This window comes from Phocoena sinus, chromosome 11 (assembly GCF_008692025.1).
Source record: "Phocoena sinus isolate mPhoSin1 chromosome 11, mPhoSin1.pri, whole genome shotgun sequence".
NCBI lineage: Eukaryota > Metazoa > Chordata > Mammalia > Artiodactyla > Phocoenidae > Phocoena > Phocoena sinus.
Window position 1 is genome coordinate 21043954 of NC_045773.1, and position 26848 is coordinate 21070801.

A 26848-nucleotide genomic window follows, 5' to 3' on the forward strand; every position below is an offset into this window, starting at 1 on the left:
TGATTGTCCTTCGACAGTGAAAAATTCTTTAAAATTGGAAATGTCACACTAGTTTTCTCAGGAGGCTGTTCAACCTGGTGAGAAAAGTGACCATTTATTGAGTTTTTCCTGCTATATATACCTAAATAGAAGGTTCCCTCAAATATAAAGTCACTCATCTTCCCACTAAGAAGATTCAAAACCAGTGTTTTAGGCCAACCTGAATGTATAAAAATTTAGCAATGTAGATGAAATAGTCCAGTATTTACTTCTAATATTTAAGATCATTTGTCCTATGGATTAATAATTTGGGTGATTGCTGTCTTGCACTTTCCCTCTTTATGAAGTAATTTTTTTCAGCCTCTCCACATGCATCTGTGTGTTGGCCCTGAAACAAAAAGCCCTCTTTAAATCATCCTTCTGGCTTACCCAAGCGCAGCATCTTTGCTTCTGCCTAAGTTGTTTGAGCTACAGAACTTGTTCTTTTTTTTTTTTTATTGAAGTATAGTTGATTTACAATGTTGTGTTCGTTTCTGGCATACAGCAAAGTGATTGTTATAAATATACGTATTTTTTTTCGTATTCTTTTCCATTATGGTTTATTACAGGATATTGAATATAGTTCCCTGTGCTATACAATAGGACCTTGGGTTGTTTATCCATTCTGTGTATAATAGTTTGCATCTGCTAATCCCAAACTCCCAATCCATCCTTCCCAATCCCCCACCCCCAGTCTTGGCAACCACAAGTGTGTTCTCTATGTCTGTGAGTCTGTTTCTATTTCGTAGATAAGTTCATTTGTGTCATATTTTAAATTCCACATATAAGTGATATCATATGATATTTGTCTTTCTCTTTCTGACTTACTTTGCTCAGTATAATAATCTCTTGGTCCATCCATGTAGCTGCAAATGGCATTATTTCATTCTTTTTTACGGCTGAGTAATATTGCATTTTATATATGTACCACATCTTTATCCATTCATATGTCCATGGACATTTAGTTTGGCTCTTGTAAATAGTACAGCACTTTTCAATCTCCATATATGATACTTCACTGGGAGTATTATTGCATGACTTTTTTTTCCCCCCTTTTTCATTCATCCTAGAGGTGTATATGTATGATCTTCCAGCATAACCACCTATCGTGTGGCCTTTTAAAGTAATGTTTGGAACTTCCCTGGTGGCGCAGGTGTTAAGACTCTGCATTCCCAATGCAGAGGGCCCAGGTTTTATCCCTGGTTGGGGAACTAGATCCCCCATGCGTGCTGCAACTAAGAGCTCGCGTGCCACAACTAAGGAGCCCGAGTGCCACAAATAAGGAGCCCGCTTGCTGCAACTAAGGAGCCCATGTGCCGCAACTAAGACCCGGTGCAACCAAATAAATAAATAAAAATTATAAAAAATAAAGTAATATTTAAGTAACTTGTTTGCTCTGACATTCAGCCCCTCCACTTGTGAAGTCACATGCCTATAATAACTACCTAAACTGTATTAACTTCTTTGCCACCTTTTCTACTGATTTCATCAAGTGATCTTTATAAGCATACAAACTTGTTATTGAATGAGGCTGTTTCAAAGTATTGTGTCTTCCCCCGACAGTATGTTGTAGTCCAAAGGAACTGGAGTCTTTGAAAGGACTTGAAGATAAAGCTACTCTCTCATTTTTGAGAGATAAGGGATTTTGGTAGGGGGGAGGGCACCTCACCTTTTATTTAAATACATGATATATGTCTATCTGCCAGGCACATTCTTTGTGCTTTGTATGCACGATCTCATTTAATTCCTCCAACACCCCTAATAAGATAGGGATTTTTATCCCTATATACTAAGGAGGAAATGGATTCTCAGAGAGGTCAAGTAACTTTCCCAAGAACATACAGCTACAAAATGCCAGGTTTGTCTGGCTTTAGAACACATGTTCTTAACCATACCACTCACTTGCACAAAAATCCAGAAGATTCTTTTTTCAGGTGGGAAAAACATGGTACCATGTCACAGGCTCTTACTTAGCCATTCTAAAATTAATAAGTGGTTTTATTATTTTTACTGGATTTTATATATTTTTCTCTCTGCTTTACTTTGAAGTATAATGGATTTTGATTATTCCCTATCCATTGAGCAATTTCAGTAGTAATGATTTAGTTAAATGCAAATGATGAAATAAATCCTTTCTCGAGACCAAAGGCATCCTACTAAGATTTTCTGTTTGTGGCTAGCATCACCGATGCTGACTGATCTTATGAAGTTTGTCCCGTGGAATTCTGAGTTTCCTTCTCAGTGTAAAAGCTATTGGTGTAAAATGGCTGTGGGTAGCACAGTTAAGTGTCATTTCTGTTCGTATTCATTAAATTCAGAATGTGTCAAGATTGAAGAGCCAAAATTGAAGTTTGGATTCTTAGATGGCATAGCCCATCTCTGAATTATTATCCAATGCAGATCATGCATTATCCGTAAACATTTCATCGTATGTTTTAAACATGTTATGAAGAAAGGCTTTAGGTGGCAAAAAAAAAAAAATAGCAGAAATTTTGGGTTTTTGGGTTTTTTTTCTCCCACTGCTCTCCTGACTCATGTTGAAAGCCTTTTGTTTCTAATCAAAGCAACAAACGGTAAGGTCATTTCCTTGTGATTATATGGCAGCGGAAGGCGTCGGGGTTTTTAGGTCCCTACTTCCACCAGCTTATATTTGGAGAAAACACACACACACACACACACACACACACATCACAAGTGCTTAATATATGTGTCCTTCGTCCTGCCCGTTCTCTCCGGTCCCTTTAAATGAGCCGAGACCATGGTTCGGAGGTAAGAACAATTTCTCTTATAATCTTTTGACTACAGACAGTATAATGGTGCTTCTTGAGCTCTTCCTGGCATTTCTTAGTGAATTGAGGGCAGATTTTAATGTTATACGGGGGGTGGACGGACTTACGTACTAATATTTCAGAACCCAAGTTGCAAAAAAGGGAACTCCAAGAAATGTTTGTCTTTGCTCTTCTCAAAGAGTTATTCCTTCTCCAAAAGAGCTGGATCTCCTCCAGTTTGATACCACAGTGAAGATCGTCCTTAACGCTCATCTTTCGGAGGGTTTTCCTGTCATTGTTTGAACTGTTATCTCTGTTCCCTAAAAGTCCTAAAAGGCTCATTTCTTGTTTTTTTATTTCAGAACTTTGGTAATTATTGTTGCAGTGTATAATTCCACCTCACCGCTTCCCCCTAACGTCATCCCACTACCATTCTCTTTCTTTTCTTTTTTTTTTAATTTTAAAGACTTGAGCCCTTTTATGGATGTGGAAAGGACAGGGCAAGGGCAGGAACGGTGTCAGTAAGCAGCATGAAAATGCTTTGAGATTTGCAGTTGTTAATCATCTCGTCAACACCGTGGTTTTGGAGCCATCTCTATTTCTGTGAGCATTTGGCAGGAAAGATCCTGTGGGGGACTAGAACTCATTAGTAACTTTTCTAAAAGGACCTTTTAATGTACGTCCTGTCTTGCCTCGAGACAGAAGCAGGGAAATTGAATTCCGTCCCTCAGTCTAGTTTATGAGGACTTTATGTGACCAGAATTCAATGGCTCAAGGTTGAGACCTCAGAAATGCCATCTTTGGGGATGGCTATCAATTAATTCATAAAACCTTTATGATTTGTCAAAGGAAGTCCTACAATCTAATTAAAAGGGAAGCTTTTTTTTTCTTTCTCCCTTCTGATGTGGTTATGCTAAACTCATAATGTCCAATTCCATGTGTCCATTTTTTTCCCCTCATGGGTAGATGTTGGAGATGGAGGAGGGGAGGAAAAGCTGGGTAGACTTCAGAAAACAAAGGAAATTGTCTCATCCAGGAGGCTGCAAAGCTCTTGGGTATAGGAGGAAGTCTGTGGAGGAAGTGGGCAGGATTAGGTAGAGAAGAGAAACGTCAGGGAAACAAACATATCACACAATAGGGTCTGGGATTGGACCCTCTTGTCATAATCTAACACAATAGCATGTCCTTAGAAATGAATCGATTGTTTCTAAATCAGTCCTGTCTAAAGGTATCTAATGATCTGAAGGAGTAGAAAGGAACATGATTGTATCCAAAATGCAGTCCTTTGACCTGGATTCTCAGAGCGGCATCGTGTTAGATGATCCTATTCTTAGACTCAGGCCATAGAACCCCGCTAGAAGTAAGACCATTCTGTAATGCAGCCCCTTCAGGAATCAAAAAGTACATCTCTTAGCAGAGGATCTAAGATATTCCCAGACATACCAAATTCCACTCCAGGGCACATTCTCTGTGTTCCAGTGCATCATTTATTTTCATCCTTCATTTGTAGTACGTGGAAAAGTGGTAACTACTGGAATGGAGGCTCTTATGGTCAAGTATACCGCCCCCCGCCACCATGGAGAGAGTGCTCAATAACTCTGTGGAGGGTGGGGGATGAGTGGTGGATTAATAACACTATTTGAGTAGAATTTTTAAAACTAATTAACTTTTATTTTTGGCTGCGTTGGGTCTTCATGGCTGCACACGGCTTTCTCTAGTTGCGGCGACCAGGGGTTACCCTTCGTTGAGGTGCGCGGGCTTCTCATTGTGGTGGCTTCTCTTGTTGTGGAGCGCGGGCTCCAGGCGCGCGGACTTCAGTAGTTGTGGCTCGCGGGCTCAGTAGTTGTGGCTCGCGGGCTCTAAAGCACAGGCTCAGTATTTGTGGCACACGGGCTTAGCTGCTCTGTGGCATGTGGGATCTTCCCGGACCAGGGCTCGAACCCGTGTCCCCTACATTGGCAGGCGGATTCTTAACCACTGTGCCACCAGGGAAGTCCTGAGTAGAATTGTTAAATATATTCATGCCGTGGAATATTTGGACTGGAAAAAACCTTGTAAGTCACTTTGGAGTCATCCAGTCCCTTTATGCTGTTACTGAGTAGATGAAAATCCAGAGTAGTGGAGGAATTTTCCTAAGCTCTCCTATCCCATTAGGGGCAGGGCACAGGCTAGAGCCCTCTCTCCTGGGTCCTGAGTCTGTGCTGTGTCCACCACAATGCTGTCTCTAGGACCAGCTGATGGCTTTGTCTAATTTCTAGCATCTCTGCAGTTCATGCAGCATGAGTTTATTCTCATGCACTCATTTCTGTCTTGGAACAGAAAGGTGGAAGTTGCATCCCAAAGGAGGCTCTGCTTCTTATTATGGACTGCTTCCAACTGCTGGCAGAAACCAGTGTGCAGGTACACGAAGGACCCCGAGAAGAAGAACCAGCAGCCTTGTCACTAGTCATAACAAGCTGTAGTACTTGGTAAAAACGTACTAAAACACTTTCTCTTTGCTTTGAAAATATTGTCAGAACCTGAATATATTTAGTTAGCTCTTTGTAGAGGCCTGTTCCAACATCATAATTCAAGTATGAAACACATTTGTTTGTCCCTGATCTGAATTCCATGAAGCTCCAGTTAAGACTTTTTCCTGCTTAATGCTGGAAAACTATGAAAATTTTAAAATGGAAGACTTTTTCTAAACTGGAAAGATAAAGCTGAGTACAGGTAAAATATACATTAACATATGTTGGTATAATCTGCCAAGTTTAGGCAAACAGTTTATCATTCCAATAAAAGCAGTGAAAGCAAAGGATGATATTGGGTACATTCTCTGTTTATTTTAGATGTGTTTTTTTTCCCTTAAAGAAGCCATTGTAGGTAGGGCTGTAAAGTACATGTTCACTTCTGTCCTCTTGTCTTGGTTTATTTCCTCTTTTGGTTTTCTTCTATCCTTGCAAGTTAGAATGAACAAGTCAGCAGAGTTTGTACCCGTTTTTTCAAGATTTGACTGTACACCACCCTTTCTATTAGAGGTATTTATATTCCGTTTTTCCAGTCAGGAATGAGGTTAGTCCAGAAGCTGACCTTCCACAATAGGAAATCTTTATCTGAAGAGCAGTGTGAGAGAGAGAACTGGATTCCAGGTCTAAGTCTGCCCCTTACTGATAAGCTCTATGGCCTTGGAGAGCTGATTTTTCCTATCCAGGCCTCCGAACCCACATTTGTGGGTGAAGAAGTTAGTCTCGTGCTGAGGCCCCTTTTCAGTTTCGAAATGCTCTAACTTTAATTGAAGTCGCTACAGGTTCTTTACAGATCAGTTGCAGCTGTCTCTCCCGCTCTGCTAGCCACCCGTCCCCTCTCTTCTTTCCTCTTTTCCTCCCCTTTTCCTTCTTCTCTCCCCTCTTTCTTCCTTTCCACTGATATTTTCCTTTTCACAAAAAGGGATTCAGGGCATGGACTATATGACTCAGATGCCGGTAGAGCCAGGGACAGCCTGTGACTAGCAGCAATGGGAAGAAGGCAAAGTTGGAAATGGAGAAATTCCCCAAACTGCAAACTGAAATCAGACATGGAGATGTTATCCAGGAAGAAATCCAGACTTTGTGGGTCATGGATACACCTCTTGTATTGAAATTTGACACTGCTCCTTGGATTCCAAATTCCTTAGAAGTCAACACATACTTCCTGGGTGTGTCTTGCGCCACCTGTGTGCCAGGCTCAGGCTTACAAAGGTGAATGAGATGCAGCCACTATATGAAGCTCTGTCCAGTGGGGGAGTGCAAACTGGAACTCTCCAGTGAGTCTCAGTAGCTCTTCAAAGCTTGACTTTTAGTTCATCTACTGCTCACTCTTGGGGAGTGGAAAAGCTGTTGACATAAAATGGCTGTGAGTAGTGGAATGTAATTAATATGATTTGAGGTCAAAGGATTAAACTGACAGGTGTTCTTAGGTAGAAATGGAACAATGTCAATTCCAGTGAACAGTGACACTGTAAAGCATTCAGGAGTCCACTGGTAAAGGTTCTGTTTTTGGTAGGCTCTCTCCAAATGAAAGAGGGAGAGGAAGTGGCAGGAGTCTTAGCACATAAATCCTGCTTGTGAACTGAGTGACCCCCTCTGGCCTATGACAGGCACAGTTGAAATGACCTTATTAGGTTGTTGAGGGGATTAGAGCTGGCCTCTGGCACTGAAGACGCACGTAGTAAATGGCAATTAATATATATATTTTAAATTAATTAATTAATTTTTGGCTGCGTTGGGTCTTTGTTGCTGTGTGCGGGCTTTCTGTAGCTGTGGTGCGTGGGCTTCTCATTGCAGTGGCTTCTCTTGCTGCGGAGCACGGGCTCTAGGCACGTGGGCTTCAGTAGTTGTGGCTCGCGGGCTCTAGAGCGCAGGCTCAGTAGTTGTGGCTCACGGGCTGCAGAGCGCAGGCTCAGTAGTTGTGGCACACGGGCTTAGTTGCTCCGTGGCATGTGGGATCTTCCCAGACCAGGGCTCGAACCTGTGACCCCTGCATTTGCAGGCGGATTCTTAACCACTGCGCCACAAGGGAAGCCTGGGCAATTAATATTATTAAGTAACATTATTATACATCTATCCCAAGTACAGCAAATAAAAACAAGGCTACATACATATGAAAATATGTAAATACCACCAGAAGACTGAGTATTCAAAGTAATGAATGGGTAATTTTTTTCAGGGCCCTTCATGCTCATGATAGCATCAATGTGAATCAGTTATTCATTACCCCACATCTTGTCACTGTCAGGGTATCCATCAGCCTTCCGTCCTTTTGGACACATGAGATCTCTTGACCCTGCAGACATTTGTCTGTATTTCACTGGGCACAAGTTCACAAATAAGTAATCAACTGCAGTATGTCTCTTGCAGACTTCCATCTTGGGTTTGAGGTCAAGTGTTTATCATTTTAAGGATCTAGTTCTAAACCTTTTTTTTTTTTTTTGCGGTACGCGGGCCTCTCACTGCTGTGGCCTCTCCCGTTGCGGAGCACAGGCTCCGGATGCGCAGGCTCAGCGGCCATGGTTCACGGGCCCAGCCGCTCCACGGCATGTGGGATCCTCCCGGACCAGGGCACGAACCCGTGCCCCCTGCATCGGCAGGCAGACTCCCAACCATTGCGCCATCAGGGAAGCCCTCTAAACCATTTTAAGGACGTGGACCCAGAATATAAATCTGACAGAAGTTATAGAAAGTCTTCCTGGAAAGATTCTCACACGCACATTTTGTTTATACTTTGGAGAAAGTTGTTTGCAAACTCCTCTACCAGCACTAATAGACTTGTAAGAGCTCCTGTATCCCAGCTGAGGAAATGGAATAAATGTATGTATCTTTCAGAGAAATGGTGAGAAACTAGCTGGCCTCTGTGTGTGACACCGAGAAATGAGCTTTTTGGAACTCGTTAGCACTTAACCTTATTTGAACCCTCTAGAAGTGTGTGATCCTGGAATCGACACGGGCTCCATAGAAGGTATTTAGAACGTAAGAGCAAGTCCTGCCACCTCCTCCTCCGTAGCTGTTTATACTGCTCGTCGGAGAGGAGTGATACCTCTACCAACAGTGGGGGTGTGGGTGAGGCAGGCACCCTCTTGGTACTTGGCCTTGTGTTGAGAGTAAGGTGACTCTAGTGGGACCTGTAAGTAATTGCTCTGTTCACCATTAGAACAGTCACCTGGCTTTAGGGAGTCATCTGAGAATCTGCAGAGGTTTCGCACTAACCACTATATTTGAGTTGCAGCATTGGGAGCTTGTTCATAGTAACCGCGCACGTCACCAAGCGCTCACCTCAAGTGCAGGTGCCCCTCTTTATTAGAACAAGTGCTGAGGTCCAACATGCCACAGCTCTTACTTTGCATTATTCTTTTTTCCTTGCTTTTAAAGGAAACTACGCATCAACTCGTGATAGCTTTTAAATGTTTTATATGAAACAGGAAGTCTCCGTTGTGGTCTCAGTTTTTAAAAAATGAATAAGCAACTCCATTTTTTCATCCCATAGACATTTATTGAGCAGCTGCTTTTGCAAGGTGCCAGCTATAAGCTCGGGGGTCCAGGGATTAAGAAGACAGATAGGGTCCCTGGAGGCAGATATTATATAACAAAGTACATCATTCTTTGATTACAGTTGTGTAAAGTGCTGCGGAAGAGAAGTTTAGAGAGCTAAAGGAACGCATAACACTCAGAGTAAGAGTTATGGAGCCCATGGCTATTCCACACACTGCATCAGCTTACTCAAAGCTCATAGCAAGGCACCAGTACTGTTTCCATTACGCAGATCAGGTAACAGAGTAGCAAAGAGATGAGGTCATTTGCCCACGTGGTGCCACTAGCAAAACGTCTAAGTCAGGATTTGAACCCCGGGTGATCTGAGTTCGGAGTCTTCACTCCTAACAACTACACAATGGCTTCTATGAGAGACTCACTTTTAATCTGTGTTTTTAAGGGTAAATTGGTTTAGCCAGGCACTTTCCAAATGCCCTCATGCTTTGAGGTGGGACGGAGATCATACGAAGAAGAGCTAGAAGACGACCAGTGTGTCTGGAGCCCAGAGAGCAAAAGGGAAAGGAGTGCAAGACCAGGGGAAGGGTGGGCAGGGAGCAGGCGGTGCAGGACGAGGTGGGCCGCATGGGTGATGGAAGCTTTTCTTCCAGTTGAATCAGGTCAGCTCCAAAGCTAGACCCCCTCGGTCATCCAAAGCTAGACCCTCTCGGGAACCTCCCATTCCTGTGAGATGGACACATGGAGGGAAGTTCTCCCGATCTGGCTAGATTATTCCAGATCCATTTACCTTTGTGTATGCACAAAGCATCCTGCTCGAGGATGTTTTATCTGTGTCGTCAGTCTGTCCCACTGATGTCTTTTCCAAGCCCATATGTTTTCCGCCTTTTCTGGGACCTGCAGAATTACATTTTTCTTAGTGGTCCATGTAGCCACACTGAACACTGTGGCAGGTTCAACTGTCATCATCATTCATCGTGGCTAACAGAATGGCACGTGCTGTGTTGGGCTCTTTCGACCCGTTCTAGTGTTTCAGCCCCAACTCCATGAGTTAGACACTGTTACTATCGATATTTTTCAGGTAAAGAAACCGATTTACAGGGGTTAAATGACTGGCCCAGAGTCCCACCAGCTAATTGTCAGAGTCAGGTCTTGCATCCTGGGTTGCCTGATGCCCAAGTGCTTGCTTAACCCTGCGGATCTCACTTCCTATTTTACAGATGCAAAAACTGTCCAAAGTTAATGATAGAACTGATTCTAAAACTCAGATTTTACATGAAGTTTCATTTTCTAGGCCAACATTGAATCTCATAGGAAAAATGAAAAAGAAAGGAAACTAAATAGAACACTGTGGACCTTCACCATGACCTGAAGTAGCCTTGTAAACATGTTACAGATTTACCAGCCCACAGAGATGTGTTACCCGCCCGCCGGCTAAATTGGTAACACGGGCAAAAATAGAGGGATCTGAAGGGAGTGGGGGAATCTGGATATTAACCAATAGGAGTTTGGAGAGAGAATTAAGAGTAAAACAGAATAGTTTTGGTATTTTTTATAAGTAATAGTCACTCAGTGCCAAGCACTGTGCCAAGTTCTTGACAAGTACTCATTTAACCCTCACAACAAGCTGATAAAGTTGGTCATATGTGTATGTCCATTTTATGGATGAGGACCAATGCAACAGTCTTGTCATTCTCTCTCTCTCTCTCTTTGATTTTTGCCACCCCACTCCCAGTCTCATCTCCTGATAGGAACCAGAGTTATCCTTTACAGATGTCCCCCGATCTTGTTTCCCCCTTGCCTAAGAGCCTCCAATGGCCTCCCACTGCCTTTGCAATAGGACCCATACTCCTAACTCCTGATATAGCCTAGGGGTTTTCAGACTTCAGCATGCAACAGAGTGACCTGGACGGCTCGCTAAAGCACAGATGGTTGGTCGCCACTCCACATTCCTAGCGAGCTGCAGTTAATACTGACACTGTGAGTCCAGGAACCACACTTTGAGGACCACTCATGAGCCCCTCATTAATCCCCTGACCTTGTCTACTGTAGTCTCCCTTTTGGTGCCAAGCTCCAGCCACATTTGCTGCTATTTTTTTCCTTAAACTGTGCATTCTCAGTGGGACAGCTTTACTCCAGGAGGATGAAAATTGGTTCTTGGGGGCAAACATTAAAACCTCTGATATTACAGTAGTTTGTGGACTTCAGAAGCTCAACCCTACCCAATAGATATACAGTATATCTGTGATATCAAAATTTCATGAGGGAGGAGGACATAAGAGGAAAATTAAATGTCTAGAGAAGCTCCTTAAGAGTGTAATCATGAAAAAAAAGTTGTGTGACAAATGAAGCCGATTCCTGCCCCAGGGCCTTTGCACTTCTTGGACCTCTGTCTGGAATGTTCTTTTTCCAGATCTTCCCAAGTCTGACTCCTCATCATTCCCCTCAGACTTTTATCTGCAGGGCTATTGTAAAATTCTCCAATTCTTTAAAAGTGCTTTTCTCTTCACTGATTTCAGTCTAATAAAAGGCTTCAGGGGCTTCCCTGGTGGCGCAGTGGTTGAGAGTCCTCCTGCCGATGCAGGGGACGTTGGTTCGTGCCCCGGTCCGGGAGGATCCCACATGCCGTGGAGCAGCTGGGCCCATGAGCCGTGGCCGCTGAGCCTGTGCGTCCGGAGCCTGTGCTCCGCAACGGGAGAGGCCACAACAGTGAGAGAGGCCCGTGTACCGAAAAAAAAAAAGGCTTCAGGGACTGACAAAGTGAGTGCTCAAGGCAGCAGGACCCTGCTGACGGAGCTTTGCAGATTCCCCAGAGCACCCCTGGGTTGGGAGCACTGCATCCTCTTTTACAATTCTAATTCAATGTCCTGGGAGCCTTCCCACTGTAAAATGCACAGGCGGAAGCATTGCAGGCAGGAGCTGGCTTATATTTTAGTTTTGTTTTTTCTTTTAACTTTACTTTTTTCGTGAATACTCTCATAAGGGCCAGGAGATGGTGTGGGGCAGTACAAAGAAGGAACTCTACATCTGGCTCTGTCTAGCTGTGTGACCACAGACCAGTCACTTCCCTTCTTTGAGCCTTCATGGCCTCATCTGTAAAATATGGATATGACAAACGGAGTATAATCTGCAAAAATAATGACTCACTGTGCCATGCATCTGAAACTAACATAATATTATAAATCAAATATGCTTCAATTGAAGTATGAGAAGGATATGAATTAACAGAGAAAAATAGGGATATGACACTTCTGCCACATCAAAACTTGCTGTAAAGTTTCGAAGGAGAAATAGAGGCCAAGGCACTTTGAAAGTTTAAAGCACTCCAGACAGCCAAGGTGATATTATTACTAATTGAAACGTTCAGAACAAGTTTATACATGGCCGGAGCTTCTTGCTTCCTTCTCTTCTGTAGAGTTCAGGGACAGAAAAGAACCTGCCCACCACCTGCTCAGCACCTGAACATGGCCTTTGAGAGCACCCACCCTGAAGGGGTCTGTAGCAATTGCCTGGCTTTTATCAGTGAAAAGTATAATAATATTACATGTTATTACCATTTGTAAAGTGTACACTCTGCTAAGCATTTTATGTATATGATCTCATGTGACCCTCCCAGCCCTGGGCAGGGGGGTGCCATTATTATCCCTGTTTTCAGGTGAGGAAACCAAGGCTCAAGAGAAGTGAAGTATCTGTGTAAGACCAACAGGTGCTACAGAGGAGAGCTGGGATTTAAACCCAAGTCTGACTAACGCCAGAGCCTATGGTCTTGACCATCACACTTCTTAAATAATATACCATACTTTAAAATGTAGTAAGAGCTGCCTCTTATGGGACACTTATATTGCACTTAGGCAAAATCATCCCCATTTTACAGCAGCTACTCAAAGAAGGTAAGTGGCTTCCCTGAAGTGTCCAGCTAGTTCGAGGCAGCACCAGGATCAGGTATCATGCCCACTGGACTTCCGAGGGGCTGCGCCTAAGCACTGCCCTGAACCAAGTAGCTGAGTGGGCGGCTCCAACCTGATTTACACCCCCTGACTAGAGCAAGTATGATCAGAAAAGCACTAGAAATTCTGGAAATTGATGACTTTCCAATGACTTTGCATAATCCACCATCCAGGCCACTCTTACGAGAGGCAGCCATCCTTTTTTAAAGGACCACACCACCACCACCCCCAGCCTTCAGAAATGCTGCTCTATGAGAGTACATGTAAGAAACAACACTGAGGCAGGGCCGCAGGGGGAAATATTTGGTTCCCTGGTTACAGCCCCAAGTGTCGGGTGAGATTTCCTCTCACAAGGCTGGTCCCTTCTGACGGGGGCAGAACGGAGCTGAGATTATTTCAGAGCAGGAATAGAAATGGGGAGAAACTTGCCGACAGAGCATAATGACACAGGCTCAATTCTGCTTGTGATGAAAAAGGTGGAAACGTCTTTCACCGAGGCTTTAAGGTCACGGTGGCGTGCTTTAGCAGAAGAGTTCCAATGGTCTGATAGATTCCAGAAGGATAGCAGCAACACAGCTGGTTGGAATCTGGCCATGAAGGAGCCGAGGAGTCCCTCACTTGCCGATGAGACCTTGACAGTAGAAATAGGCAGAAAACTCAAAAGCAGATCAGGGGCTTACCCTGGTGGCGCAGAGGTTGAGAGTCCGCCTGCCGAGGCAGGGAACGTGGGTTCGTGCCCCAGTCCGGGAAGATCCCACATGCCGCGGAGCGGCTGGGCCCGTGAGCCATGGCTGCTGAGCCTGCACGTCTGGAGCCTGTGCTCTGCAACGGGAGAGGCCACAACAGTGACAGGCCCTCGTACCGCAAAAAAAAAAAAAGGGGGATCAGGAGCTGGAAATGAAGGGAAATTCATTTATTCCACACATATTTATTTAGCTCCACAATGGGCTAGGCACCGTCTTAGGGGCTAGGAAAACAGCAGTAAATGAAACTTACATTCCAGTAGCAAAAGAACAGGAAAAGCAAATGACACTGAACATTTGATATGTGAGTTGTAGTCCTGGGTCGGGAGAACCTCAGCAATGAGCTTGTCCCCTGGGGATTTTTTCAAGTACAGTAATAAAGTATAACAAGCCCCGTTTATGTTGGCCTCCGTCAAGCTCTGTGCTCTGTTGGTAGGCATTATTAGCCCCATTTTAGAGATGTAATAAATAAGTCCTAGGAAAGTTAAGTCAGCTGAGCTTTGAACAGTTGTGTCGGGATCCAAAGCCTCTGTTCTTTCCTCTTTGTCATGTGGTCTCTCAGTGGCCTCAACATCCTGACCTAGAGCTCAGAGCAGCACCCTGTCCAGACCTCCTTCTCCCATCGAACTTCCCCAGTGGCGTGCTGGTAAGTAGTTAACAACCAGCTCTTTGGGGAAAAGGGCACTGATTGGTTGTATTTGCCAATTTCCATGGTGTAAATACTCTCACCATGACCGACTTCATGTTACCAAGGTCACAACACTGAGTTGGGGGAAGATGAGCATTAGGTACCATTAAAGAGCATTGCTTTCACTGATTCACTAGATATTGAAAACCTCAAGAGCAAAGAGAACAGTAAAAGGGAGTAAAATAACTGGAAAGTGATGAATTTATTTCCAGTTTAGTGAGCATTTATTACCCTTGTTTTTAATGTAATTTATTTCGATTTAAGTTGACATACTTTAATTTTTAATATTGGTTGTGCTTAAAAACCAGCTTCAAAATGGGACAGTAGATGCTCATGAGCTGTTAGGAGACAGCTCCACATCACCATTCTCTCCCTCAAAGTATTCTTTTCTCCTCATTCTGTTTCCTGGTGCTCACGCAGAAGTCTTCTTGGGTTCCTATTTCGAATTTCTCTCATCTTGACCTGTGGCCTTCCAGTTTATGATTTGCTCTGTTTTAATCTTTGAATCCCATGTTAGCCTCAAAAAAAGAAGGAATCCTCTTTGAAAACACAACCTGCATTAGGCGACATTAAAGTTTCATCACCAAGTATTAGAAGCATCTAGGTTGAGTGGGGGAAGGTTTGTTCTGTGATGGAAAAGTGAGTCCTGGACATTAAGAACTTTTCTATATTGGCCCAAATGAGTTTGACTTTTTTGTTTTCATTATTTGGTAATGCTTTTCTAAATCCTCTACCCAAATATGACATTTCTATCAACCAAGCTAGGACTCTGGACCTAGTAGAATCCATTTGTATTAATTATAAACTCCCTAAGGACTTATTTCATCCGCTCCTTATACATGAACCCCAAAGAACGAAGAGATTTTGAAAAGCATAAAGCAGACACATTCTACGTTAGCTGATGAAAAAACTGAAACACGAAAACTCTGACAGTAAGCGTGTCCTCTAAAATTAGGGTAAAGTTGATTTAGATTTTCTAGTTAATTTTTGCTCACTTGTAGGTTTTCAGGGCAATATATGTGATTTGTTTGCTCTGTGGATGGCTTATATTGAGTCCAGATTTCCAAATGTGCTGTACTGAATAAACAGTACCCAGAGTATCTTTAAATTACAAGTATGGTAGTTTATTTTTAAAATCCCTCCACCTGAGCTGTGCTTGTCTTTAAGTTTTTATCTTCAAGTTTTTGAAAGACGCAGTACTTTCGCTCCTTCCTACAGGCTGTTTTTCACGGGAAAAGAGAAAACTGAGTTGGCAAAGCAGAAAGTTTCCAAACCATAGGGTGTCTGCTACTTGCATAATCACTGAAGCTAAAATTTCCATTTTCTACCCGGCGACCGGAGAACTTCTTTTCTGGTCAACCTGAAATGCAGACAAGAACGAAAATCCCCCATGGCCCACGGGCTGTGTTCTCAGCTTTTCTTGGTTCCACTTTGTGACTTTTCCTGTTTACAGTGTCTGTGCCCTCCCATTTTTTCTTTTCTCTTTTGACTCATTGATACTGTACCACGATACCTAAAAATACAGCCTAACGACTGGTTTTAAGTAAAGAGGATGTTTCTTTCTGGAAAAAAAAATAAAGCAGAAATATCCTGCATGGTTTTCTGAAAATAAACATTTGACAGTCTCTCATCAGTGCCTCATCCGAGTTTCTAATTGGAAAACGAGGCAGAGTATGAATTTATACAGAGAACCCTGTTTTCATGGCAGCTGCTTCTATGAAGAAGCTGCCATGAAGATATGTCACCTGTTTTTCCCCTTGTTCTTTGGTGAGCTCCTTCTTGAACCTGGCTCAGCCCCTTCTTAGCTGGGACCCTTGGGCAAGTCTCTTTCAACCTCTTGGGGTCTCAGCTTCTTTGGTGTAAAACAAAGGGCCAAAAATGTCTACGCGGCAGGGTGGTTGTGAGAATTCAATGGATAAAATGTATGCCAAAGCACGGGACATAGACAAGGCAGTCAACATATATTCGTTTCCGTTTTGTGTTGGTGAAAACAAGAGTAGCTAGCCCAGGACACCGTTTGGTGGCAATCAGGTACAGAGCAAGAGTTTGCAAGAGTTTCCCCAGCTTTGTGCACACAGGCAGCTCCAAATGGTGGATTTGAGTTAATCTGTGATTATCACTGAGAAATCAGAATGGAATTAATCCCCAGCTATTGGGTTGCCTGCTCTCTCCAGGGTTTAACTGGCAGTTTGAGTCTTCAACTCTAGTGTGACAGTTTGACCTCTTAATAACCCAGCAGAACTTTCTTCTTAAGAAAAACAATCGTCGAACCAGCTTAAAATAACCATGTACAGTTAACATAATAGCACTCAACAGCTTACAAATCATTTCCACTAATTATAAGACTCACTGCACTACGGTAGGGCTGATAAAGCATGTCAGGCACTTAGCACAGACCCTAACACATAATCTGTGCCGATTAACTTGAGCGTATGACAGGTGATATGACTATCTTCTGAAGTAAATTTTAGGTTCAACCTGCATTAATACAAGAGACAAACAAAGCTAAATGAGATTGATTCTTACCCATTTTACAGGGACAGAAATGGAGGTTTAGAGAGAGACTCTGATTTTCAGGCCATAATCTTAGCTACATGGCAAAGCTGGGACACAGACCCAAGCCTCCTGATTCTAAATCCTGTGTGCACCTCATTGACACCAGGCTGGTTTCTCCTGATGACCTTCCGTTCCAGACTTAATAAGTTGTTCCCTTTCTCTCTCTCTCTCCCTTTCTCTCTTTTCAAACCTGGCTTTTCTTTTCACCAGCCTTATGAGATCAGGAGATGATCTGATAAGGGATTGTCTTTTATGAGAATGCCTTCCCCAGGGAATGTCTGCTAAAGTTGACTGAAATTGCTTGCCAGGTTGATGCTGAAGCCACAGAAATAGCTTTTCTTGTTTGCTTTTCTCCAGCCTCTGCCAGGCAGAAAGGGGGCTAGCAGTTGTATGCTAACATCCAGAAAACAGGGTTATCCCTCCAATCTCTCCTGGGAGCCACCCGTCAAGAGCAGTGGTCCAATTTAAGTCCTCCTCATCCACTTCCTGAAGTCTCGTGCTTCCTGGGTAAGAAGTGAGTTTCGAAGTGCATTTTGCACGTGCTCAGAACTTAACTGCATTGCCAGTTGAGCTATTTGAGAGCCCTATTCTTATCTGAAAATACCTTGTTTAATTGTTTTTTTTAATTTTTATATTGGAGTATAATTGATTAACAGTGTTGTGTTAGAGACTTCCCTGGTGGTCCAGTGCGTAGGACTAGGGCCCAGGTTCCATCCCTGATCGGGGAACTAGATCCCGCGTGTGTGCCACAACCAAGAGTTCGCGTGCCGCAACTAGGAAGTCCGCATGCCGCAATAAAAGATCCTGCATGGCAACTGGAGATCCTGCATGCCACAACGAGGATCCCACGTACGGCAACTACGACGTGGTGCAGCCTAAATAAATAAATATTTTTTAAAACACGAAAAAACAACAAACAATGTTGTATTAGTTTCAGGTATACGGCAAAGTGATTCAGTTATACATATACATGTATCTAGTCTTTTTCAAATTCTTTTCCCATTTAGGTTATTACAGAATATTGAGCAGAATTCCCTGTGCTATACAGTAGGTCCTTGTTGGTTATCTGTTGTAAATATAGCCTTGTGTACATGTCATTCCCAAACTTCTAATCTATCCCTACCCTACCACCATTGTTCTTTTCTTCTCCTTATCTCTAGAGCAGTTGTTCTCAACCAGGGATGATTTTGTCCTCCGGGAGACATTCGGCAGGGTCTGGAGACATTTGGTTGTCACAAGGAGGGAGGGAGTACTGGCATCTGTTGGGTAGAGGCAGGGATGCTGCTAAACATCCTACAATGCACAAGGGCACCCCCCCGAGCAAAGAATTATCTGGCCTCAAATGTCAGTAGTGCCAACGTTGAGAAATCCCACCGTAGGACCAGCTCCAGAGACAGTGCCCTGTGGACCTCATTTGCAAATATATATTAGTATCGAGAACAGTGCTCGCATTTAGGAGGTGCTCGGTAAATATTGGCTGAGTGAATGAATGAACACACGATCCAGAGCTTCTCCACATTGAATTAACTGCACTGTGTGCTAGACTGCATCTTAAGACTAGAATGACAGAGTTAGGCCCAGGCAGCCACCTAACCGATAGGTAATCATCCTACACCCAGAGTGTTCACATAAGCAGGACAGGGCTGGCAGCACAAGAGGCAGGGGTTAATTCCATCCTGGTACTCACTGAAGGTAATTAACAAACACATAGACAACGTTTTTAGCGGCCGCCCATATTTCTTCAGTGTATGGCCAGGAGATAGCCGAGGAAAGGTGATTACGAAAACCTTTGCAAACCTCTGGCCTTGCTTTCAGATAGTGGCAGGAACCAAGCAGCTGTGGTTTGGTGAATCTAGATCAAGCTTTTCCAGAACATGCTTGGTGATCAAGATGATATGTAAAATGCCTAAGCTATGTGTGATTTAATATATAAGACTAATAGGTGGGGGCTTCCTTGGCTGCGCAGTGGTTAAGAATCCGCCTTCCAATGCAGGGGACACGAGTTCGAGCCCTGGTCCAGGAAGATCCCACATACCAGGGAGCAACTAAGCCCATGCGCCACAACCACTGAGCCTGTGCTCTAGAGCCTGCGAGCCACAACTACTGAAGCCCGTGTGCCACAACTACTGAGCCTGAGCTCTACAGCCCGCGAACCACAACTACTGAAGCCCGTGTGCCACAACTACCGGGCCTGAGCTCTACAGCCCGCGAGCCACAACTACTGAAGCCCGTGTGCCACAACTACTGGGCCTGAGCTCTACAGCCCGTGAGCCACAACTACTGAGCCCACGAGCCACAACTACTGAAGCCTGTGTGGCTAGAGCCGGTGCTCTGCAACAAGAGAAGCCACCACAATGAGAAGCCCGCACACTGCAATGAAGAGTAGCCCCCGCTCAGCGCAACTAGAGAAAGCCCGCACACAGCAATGAAGACCCAACGCAGCCAAAAATAAATAAATAGATAGATAAATAAATAAATACTTCTAAGAAAGCAAAAGACAGAATGGGTGGGAAATAACGTTGTAACAGAAGTTGTGTAACACGGCCATGCAGGGCAAACTGCGAATCAGATGTCTGAATTTAAGTCCTACTCTGCCTCCTTCTAGCGCTTCGACCTAGTGGAGACCTGTGGGCTGGGGTCCGTCAGTTACCTTCTCTGAACCTCAATTTTCTCACCTACACAGTGAAGCAGGATTGGAATCTACCTCACAGGGTTGTCATGAGAGAATTTAAAAGGCCCATGTCAATAAAAGAAAGGTCTCTGGAAAGAGCCAGCCCACCGCAACAGTTACTTACTGACATTTTTTCTAAGGCAGATTACTCAGCTACTCAATTTCATATTTGGTTAACTGAATTCTCCCCTTCTTTATCACTCTCCCCACCCCGGCCCATTTTCCTTTCCTCTTCTGCTGCTTTTATGCCACGGGTGCTTTTTCCTTACTTACTGTCTCTCGTTTTCCTACTCCAGTCCCAGTGAACCTGCAAGGGACGCCCAAGAGTCCTACTTTGATACGACTAGGGTCACAGCAACATGACCCTAGACAAGTTACTGAACCTCTCTGCCCTTCAGTTTTGCCACCTATAAAATCTCAACAACAAAACTTCTTCCTCCTAGGGTTGTTCACAGCATGAAGGAAGATACTACCCACATGAAGTGCTGAGCACTCGTGTGACATGTCCTACATGCTTCCTAGAAGCTAGGAGAATGGTTGGTTGATGGTGAAAAAAGAAGTTCCCAGTGATTGCACACTGGGAGGGCAGGCACCGTCTTGAAAGACCTTGAGGGGAAATCGCAGCTGACTGGGATTGGAGACATCTGTGTCAGTCTAGGCCATTCTCTGAACGAGAGTGTCAATAGCTCATATTCACTCAGCACCCAGAGATGATATAAAGGGACCCTGTTCAGCTGGAGTTGACATCATGTGGGTGAAATCTAAAACTCTGTCCACTCAATAGATCCCAAAGTAAGAACGTCCTAGATACGTCCCTCTCTCCAATTCCTCCAGGATGTCTCATCTGGTGAGGAATTAATAGCTCACCTTGTTCTCTGGGTGGAAAGCTTGTTTTTTAAATGTGTAAGTCTGTCTGGGTCAAGGCTTGAGTGGTGTTTTTGGAACATCCTCGCTTCACATTATGCCCTACATGTTTAACTCACTTGTGAATGTTTCATTGGTACCTGTGTCTAGACTCTGACCAGTTAAAGTATTCCTCCCCTGAGCAGAGATTTATTGCCCACATTCTTACTGTGTACCAGGCCCTGTTCCAGGCCCTGGGGATACAATGGTAAACCGATCAACCAAGGCCTCTCCCTTGGAGTTTACATTCTGGTGGTGAAAGATAGAGGATAAACAAACAACAACCAAAAAGAAATATTAGCTACAAAGAAAATAAAGCAGTGTGGTATGAGAGACAGTGTCCAGGCTGTACTTTACACTGAGGATAGGGAAGGCCTTTTGGGGATGGTGACATTTGATTTAACATCTAAAAGATGCAAAAGCACCCAGTCGTGCCGTGATCTGGGAAAAGAGCATTCCGGACACAGGGAACAGCATATGCAAAGTCTCAAAGTAGGAACAAGACTTTATTCTGAGGAAGAAAAGGTCGGGAGTTCTCTGGCGGTCCAGTGGTTAATACTCTGGGCTTCCATTACATGGGGTGTGGGTTCGATTCCTGGTCCAGGAACTAACATCCCACATGCTGCGTGGCCAAATAAATAAATAAATATAAAGATAAGAAAAAAGAAAAGAAGGTCAATATGGCTGGTGTGTCCGGGCAAGGCAGATGGGTTGGACATTAAGTTAGAGAGGGTGGTGAGTCAGGTTACATGGACACTGTGAGCGAGGCAAGGAGTCGGATTCTCCATTGTATTGCTTGAGAAGCCACTGGGCGTTTTTAAGCAGAGAAGTGAAGGGATTGGATCTGTATTTTGAAGAGATCATTCACAGGGCCATACAGAAATTGGACTCAAAAGCACCAAGCCCGGTTACGTAGCTGATTTTGCACACATCCAGGCAAGAGATGATAGTGGATTAGACTCTAATGATGATGGTGGATAGGTCATCCCACAAAAAATCTTGGGAAGTCATTTTAATGAGACTTTTTGCTGAACTCTTTTGCTGAACTTTCAGAAAAGGTCAAAAGGGAATGAGAGAGAGGAAATGAAGCTCGCTGCTTCCTTACCAAGCTTTTATATTTCCGTGTTCCAAAGAGCTACTAAAGCAAAACCAAAGTAGGCTGGGGTTCTGGTCCTTTTTTGGTATTTCCTGTTGCTTTCTAAGCTGCCCCCAGTCATTAGGAATGATCCCACCCTGCCCTATCTTGACTTGACTTAGGGGTTTTTTGGGGTTTTATTTTGTTTGTTTTTTGTTTGTTTTACTGACTCTCTGCTCTCATCTCCTGAATCAGGTAGTGGGACTGGGATTTGGTGGGCCATGAGGGTGAAGTTCACAGAGACTTGAACCCCACTATAGGCTGCACATCAGCGCACCCCGTGAAGCCAGAGTTCTCGCCAGTTCTCACTTCCCTTCTGATCTTCCTCATTTAACCACTGACCAGATGGAGAAGGTCCTTCCACCAGCACTCAGCGCTTAGCCTCTGAGGACCTGCTCTATCATCTGGGGAGCAAACGCAGGGCAGCCACTGAGGTGGGAGTTTTAATCCAACATGCACAATTTTAACCTCCGATTTCCTGAGGTTGAAGGCGGGAGAGGGTGGTGGGAAGGGTATCAAGTCTGGGTGGGTGTCAAGCGAAACTTTCCAAAGAGATCAATTTCTTATCTGTTTTTCTATTCCATGCGAGGCATTGCTGCTATTAGCTGTCACTCGGTAGGGACCAAATCCGAAACTGCTCTGATGGTCTCTATGGGGCTCAAAGGTGATTTTGAATGTGTAGGTATAATCATTGTGATCCATGAACAGCTCCCTTCAAATATAACTCCTGTGGATGAAATTAGAAGAGACAGCTTCAGTGGGAGTCATGTTTGAAAATAAATAAGAAATGCCCAGTTTTTTTTTTTCTTTTTATGTTTACAGTATTTTTAAAAAATTAAAAGAAACAAATCCATCTGTTGGGAAAAGAAGTGCATTTGCATAAGGTGGTATTTAGCAGCTGAGTAACCTCATGTCGGGCCTGGAAGACAGAGTCCTGAGTTTTATTATGTAAGTTTCAGGTGTACAACATAGTGATTCACAATTTTTAAAGGTTATGTTGCATTTAAAGTTATTATAAAATATTGACTATATTTCCTATGCTGTACAATATAGCCTTATAGACTTTTTTTTTTTTTTCGATATGCGGGCCTCTCACTGTTGTGGCCTCTCCCGTTGCAGAGCACAGGCTCCGGACGCGCAGGCTCAGCGGCCAGGGCTCACGGGCCCAGCCGCTCTGTGGCATGTGGGATCTTCCCGGACCGGGGCACGAACCCGTGTCCACTGCACTGGCAGGCGGACTCTCAACCACTCTGCAACCAGGGAAGCACCCTATTTATTTTATACATAGTAGTTTGTACCAGTGAATCCCCTACCCTATCTTGCCCCTCCCCCTTTCCCTCTCCCCACTGGTAACCACTAATTTGTTCTCTATATCTGTGAGTCTGTTCCTTTTTTCTTATATTCACTAGCTGGTTTTATTTTTTAGGTTCCAGAGTCCTGAGTTTTAATCCTGGGGCTCACATTGACTTGCTGTGTGGCACCAGGCACATCTTTCCTTAATTTCCCCACGTTCCAAATAAGCGGTGGTGAATAGATCCCTTCTAAGACTCTAAGTTCTACAATTCTAACTAATTCTAGTCAAATGATTTTGCCCTGGAACTGAGATGACTTTTCACACCTGCTTTATGACGCATTGTTTTTCCCTTTCTACCCACTCATCTCCTCTCCTGAAAATGGGCTGCGTGGGAAGCCTTTCCCACAATTTGTCACTTTATAGTGTAGGGAGTACCTAGTGGGTAGCTAAGTGGTTAAGAGCTTGGACTTTGAGTTTGGGTCTAGCTCTGCCATTTATGTATCTTGTTATTTATAATCTCTCTAGTAACCTCCTTCTCCTGTGTTATTGGGAGGTAAGATTACCTGTCTCATGCGAGTATCACAAGGGCTTGCATATGTTCATACATGTAAAGTGCTTAGTGTAGTGCCTGGAATGTAGAAAGCGTCTGCTGGTTCTGTTGCTAGTGCTATTATTAAAATACCTAGCCAGGGACTTCCCTGGCAGTCCAGTGGTTAAGAATCCGTGCTTCTACTGCAGGGGGCATGGGTTCGATCCCTGATTAGGGAACTAAGATCCCGCATGCCGCGTGATGCAGCCAAAAATACATAAATAAATAAAATGCCAAGCCAGGTGGCAGGGTCACAGAAGGACACAGGAACTAGTGTTCCCCTCTCTCTTTTTACTTCTGCACAATCATCTCTGGAGAATGTTTCCACCATGTACGTTTTAACTTTACCTGTCATTTATCTTCTTTAAAATGGGTTAGTAATATTCCTCCCATTAAAAAGCTTTTTTTTTTTTTTTAAATGGGAGGATAAATGGATTACAGAAAAGTTTAGCTGTTTGCTTGTTAATTTTCAAGCACGTGGGGACTATAATAAATGTGGTCCTCAGAAGCGGTATATTTCACTCTCAAGGGTGTCAGATTAAAAGCTGTCAGGACGTTGCTTATGAGGTTTGGAAAGACTGAGTGACTTTTTTAAGGTAACAGAGGTAGTAAGAGATAAAATCTGATTGTGAGCCCAAGTCTGGCTTAGAAGCTTGTACAAGTTCCGTCATTTCTCAGGCCTCAGTTTCCTGGTGCTTGAAATGAGGATGCCTCCTTTCATAGGCTTGTGTAGAGATTGAAATAGTATTTTTTTAAAAGAAGAGAGCATGAATGGTATTTTTATTCTGAAGCCTCTTCTGTTTTTCTCTTGCCATCACATAAATGCATTGGTTCCCACGTAGCTTGGATTTGAAATTTTATCCCCCTAAACTTTGTTAGAAACCCTGTTACACTGGAAGGTCTGGATTAGGACTACCTGACTTTTGGTCAGTTATTTTGGAATACTTTATGTTAATGAGGGTCAGGCGTCAAACCCTTTGCCTGGTGCACAGCAGGCCTTCCTTTGACGTTTCGTTGTGTCTCTTCCCTGGTACAGAGTGAACTTGAATGTAGTTTTCTTATTCACGTAGTAGGACTCCCAGGAACCTGGCAGATAATACACATGTGTGAGCCAGAGACCACCAACACTACCTACAGAGGGGGCTGTTCTGCCCTACCCTGGCCACATGTGGCCATGAAGGAAATCCAGCCCAGTGTTTCTAGACCTTACCATCTAAATTTTTTTAAAATGGCATCTCCTGATTTCTAATAGCAGCAACTGAGATTTATTCATAAGCATTGTTTTGACCAACAAGATACATCCACCACCTTTCAACTTTTGATTTAAGTGACAAGGGCAGGTTTTTCTGTGGTTATTGATGATCACATTAGCCCTTTGATCTCCCAGAGGAGCCATCCTCCCACGTAGGAAAGGGCTTGGTGAGGACTGTGGGCTCAGATATGCCGGGATTCAAGTGTGCCAGTGTGGGCATAAAACTGTAGCAGTTTCTCCCCAGTTCATCTGCACTGCCCTTCTCCAGTTTGTGTGTGTGTATCATCACATCACATGGTGGGGTGTTTGTTTAGTCCCTTCCCCGGGCCCCCCACCCCAGATGTCAGCCTCTCTCTTGGCTGATGTATTGTCCGTGATGGGAGTATCAGTGATTCTGAGCAGATGATTTTACCATATTAATGACATCATCCGGGGTGTGTGTCCTCTGGGATCTTTTGCCTTGGTTTAGGTATAGATACCTGTGGTGTCGTATCAAGATGCTTTTAGTTGCGATAAGCGGACTCCAACTCAAGTTAGCTTAAGAGAGGGAGGCAGGGAAAAAGTGGATTCATTGAAGGAATACGGGGATGTTTTATGGAACTCAAGAACAAGGATTCTGGATAAACCGTAATGGAAAAGAGTATTAAAAAGAATGTATACGTGTGTGTAACTGAGTCACTTTGCTGTACAGCAGAAATTAACACAACATTGCAAATCAACTATATGTCAATTAAAAAATAAATTTTTTAAAAAAGAACAGGATTCACCCAGACCAGTGGAACGGGCTAGAAGTGACTGGAAAGACGTAGGGACCCTGACAGCAATTCTGAAGCTTTTCCTCTTAGGCTGCGTGATTTCTCTGGCTTCCTTCTAGCTCCCTGTCTTCTTCGTTCTCTCTGCAGATGGTTTTCCTTTCTCTCCACATGGAGCAGACAGTGGCTGCCCCACAACCACCATATTTTCATCCACTCGGACTCAATTCCAGATTCCCTGGACTGAGGTTCTGACTGGCCCAGCTTAGGTCAGGTGTCTTTCCCCTCATCCAGTCAACTCAACTGAGGCCAAAGGGGTAGAATCAAGTTGTACAGACATGGGCACCACTGCCCATGGTTGTCATGAGGTGGACAGATACACCTAAAAAAAAAATTTACTATTAAACTCTCTAGGATAAAATTGTGTGTTGACAAAAGGCACATTGACTAGATCAAGGGAGAGCCAAAGAAAATCAGAAAGGAGAAAGGATGTTTTTTTAAATCAGGAAATAAATTCATTTGGGTTATGCAACAACAGAATACCTTGCAATGTTTTATGAGTTTTGACATATCCCTTAATGGATTCATATTGTTTCCGTTGATCTTCTGAGTATTATTTGATTGTTCTGTAGGGCATGTACTTAGGGTTTGCTTGTGTGGGTTTTACAAGAGAGATTAAATGATTTAAACTGACACATTGATTGATTTCCTCCTGTAGTATAGAAGAGTAGAAAAAAGATGACTTTTTTTTTTCAGTTAGACATTAATTCAAACTTTACCTTGCTTTTTTCTTGCCCAGGCAAATTTGAATGATTAACCTTAAACTCTATACCTTGACTTCCTTGTCTGTAAAATGGGGATGTTGCCATATTGTAGAGTTTTGTGGAGCTTTAGTGAGATAATTTCCATAAAGTTCCCAGTTTCGTGCCTGAAACAAAGATTTGTTCCCTTTCCTCTTGCCACCAGAGATGTGTATGTGACCTGGCTTTGCAGAGTTTGAGGGCATAATCAGCGGTCATGGGGCAACGTAAAGCTTCCCACTTACCTCTTAGCACTACTTCCGAGGTTCCTATGGGCCACATCTCCATTCTAATCAACTGAGCTACTTTCTAGGCTTTTAGAGCAGAGCTCAATCAAACATGTAAGTAAGATATTGTAATTAGTATTTGTCACATTAAAAACAGATTGCTTCTCCCACTCTGAGACTCAATTTTCTCATCTGTTGAATTGGGGATAACAACCCCAATCCCAGGAGCTGACTTTGCAGCTCAGAGATAAGATTATAAACACCTAGAGCAATGCTAAGTATGTAGTTGGTTCTCAGTAATGGAAGAAATTTCCTTTTTAAATTGGGATTATATGTATCTGAGTTTCCACGTCTTATAGTTTTGTTTTGTTCAGTTTTTTGCCAAGTCATGGTGACTTGCAGGATCTTAGTTCTACGACCAGGGATTGAACCTGGGCCCCCGGCAATGCGAGTGCTGAGTCCTAACCACTGGACTGCCGAGGGGGTTCCCAAGTTCTTATAGTTTT

The 26848-nt window shown here is 43.6% G+C and overlaps 1 protein-coding gene across 5 annotated transcripts in view; it reads left to right on the forward strand.

Moving 5' to 3' along the window:
* FRMD4B (FERM domain containing 4B) overlaps nt 1–26848 on the forward strand; it is a 281077-nt gene that overhangs the window by 116762 nt on the left and 137467 nt on the right. Inside the window, exon 1 of one of the 5 annotated variants that reach the window (XM_032649976.1) lies at nt 2710–2787. The exons of 3 other annotated variants lie outside the window; for them this stretch is intronic. In XM_032649976.1, coding sequence (XP_032505867.1) covers nt 2764–2787 — 24 coding nt within the window. In that variant the 5' untranslated portion in view covers nt 2710–2763. Of the gene's footprint in view, nt 1–2709; nt 2788–21843; nt 21863–26848 lie in introns of those variants that run through there. One more of the 5 variants, XM_032649978.1, reaches the window with a different exon arrangement.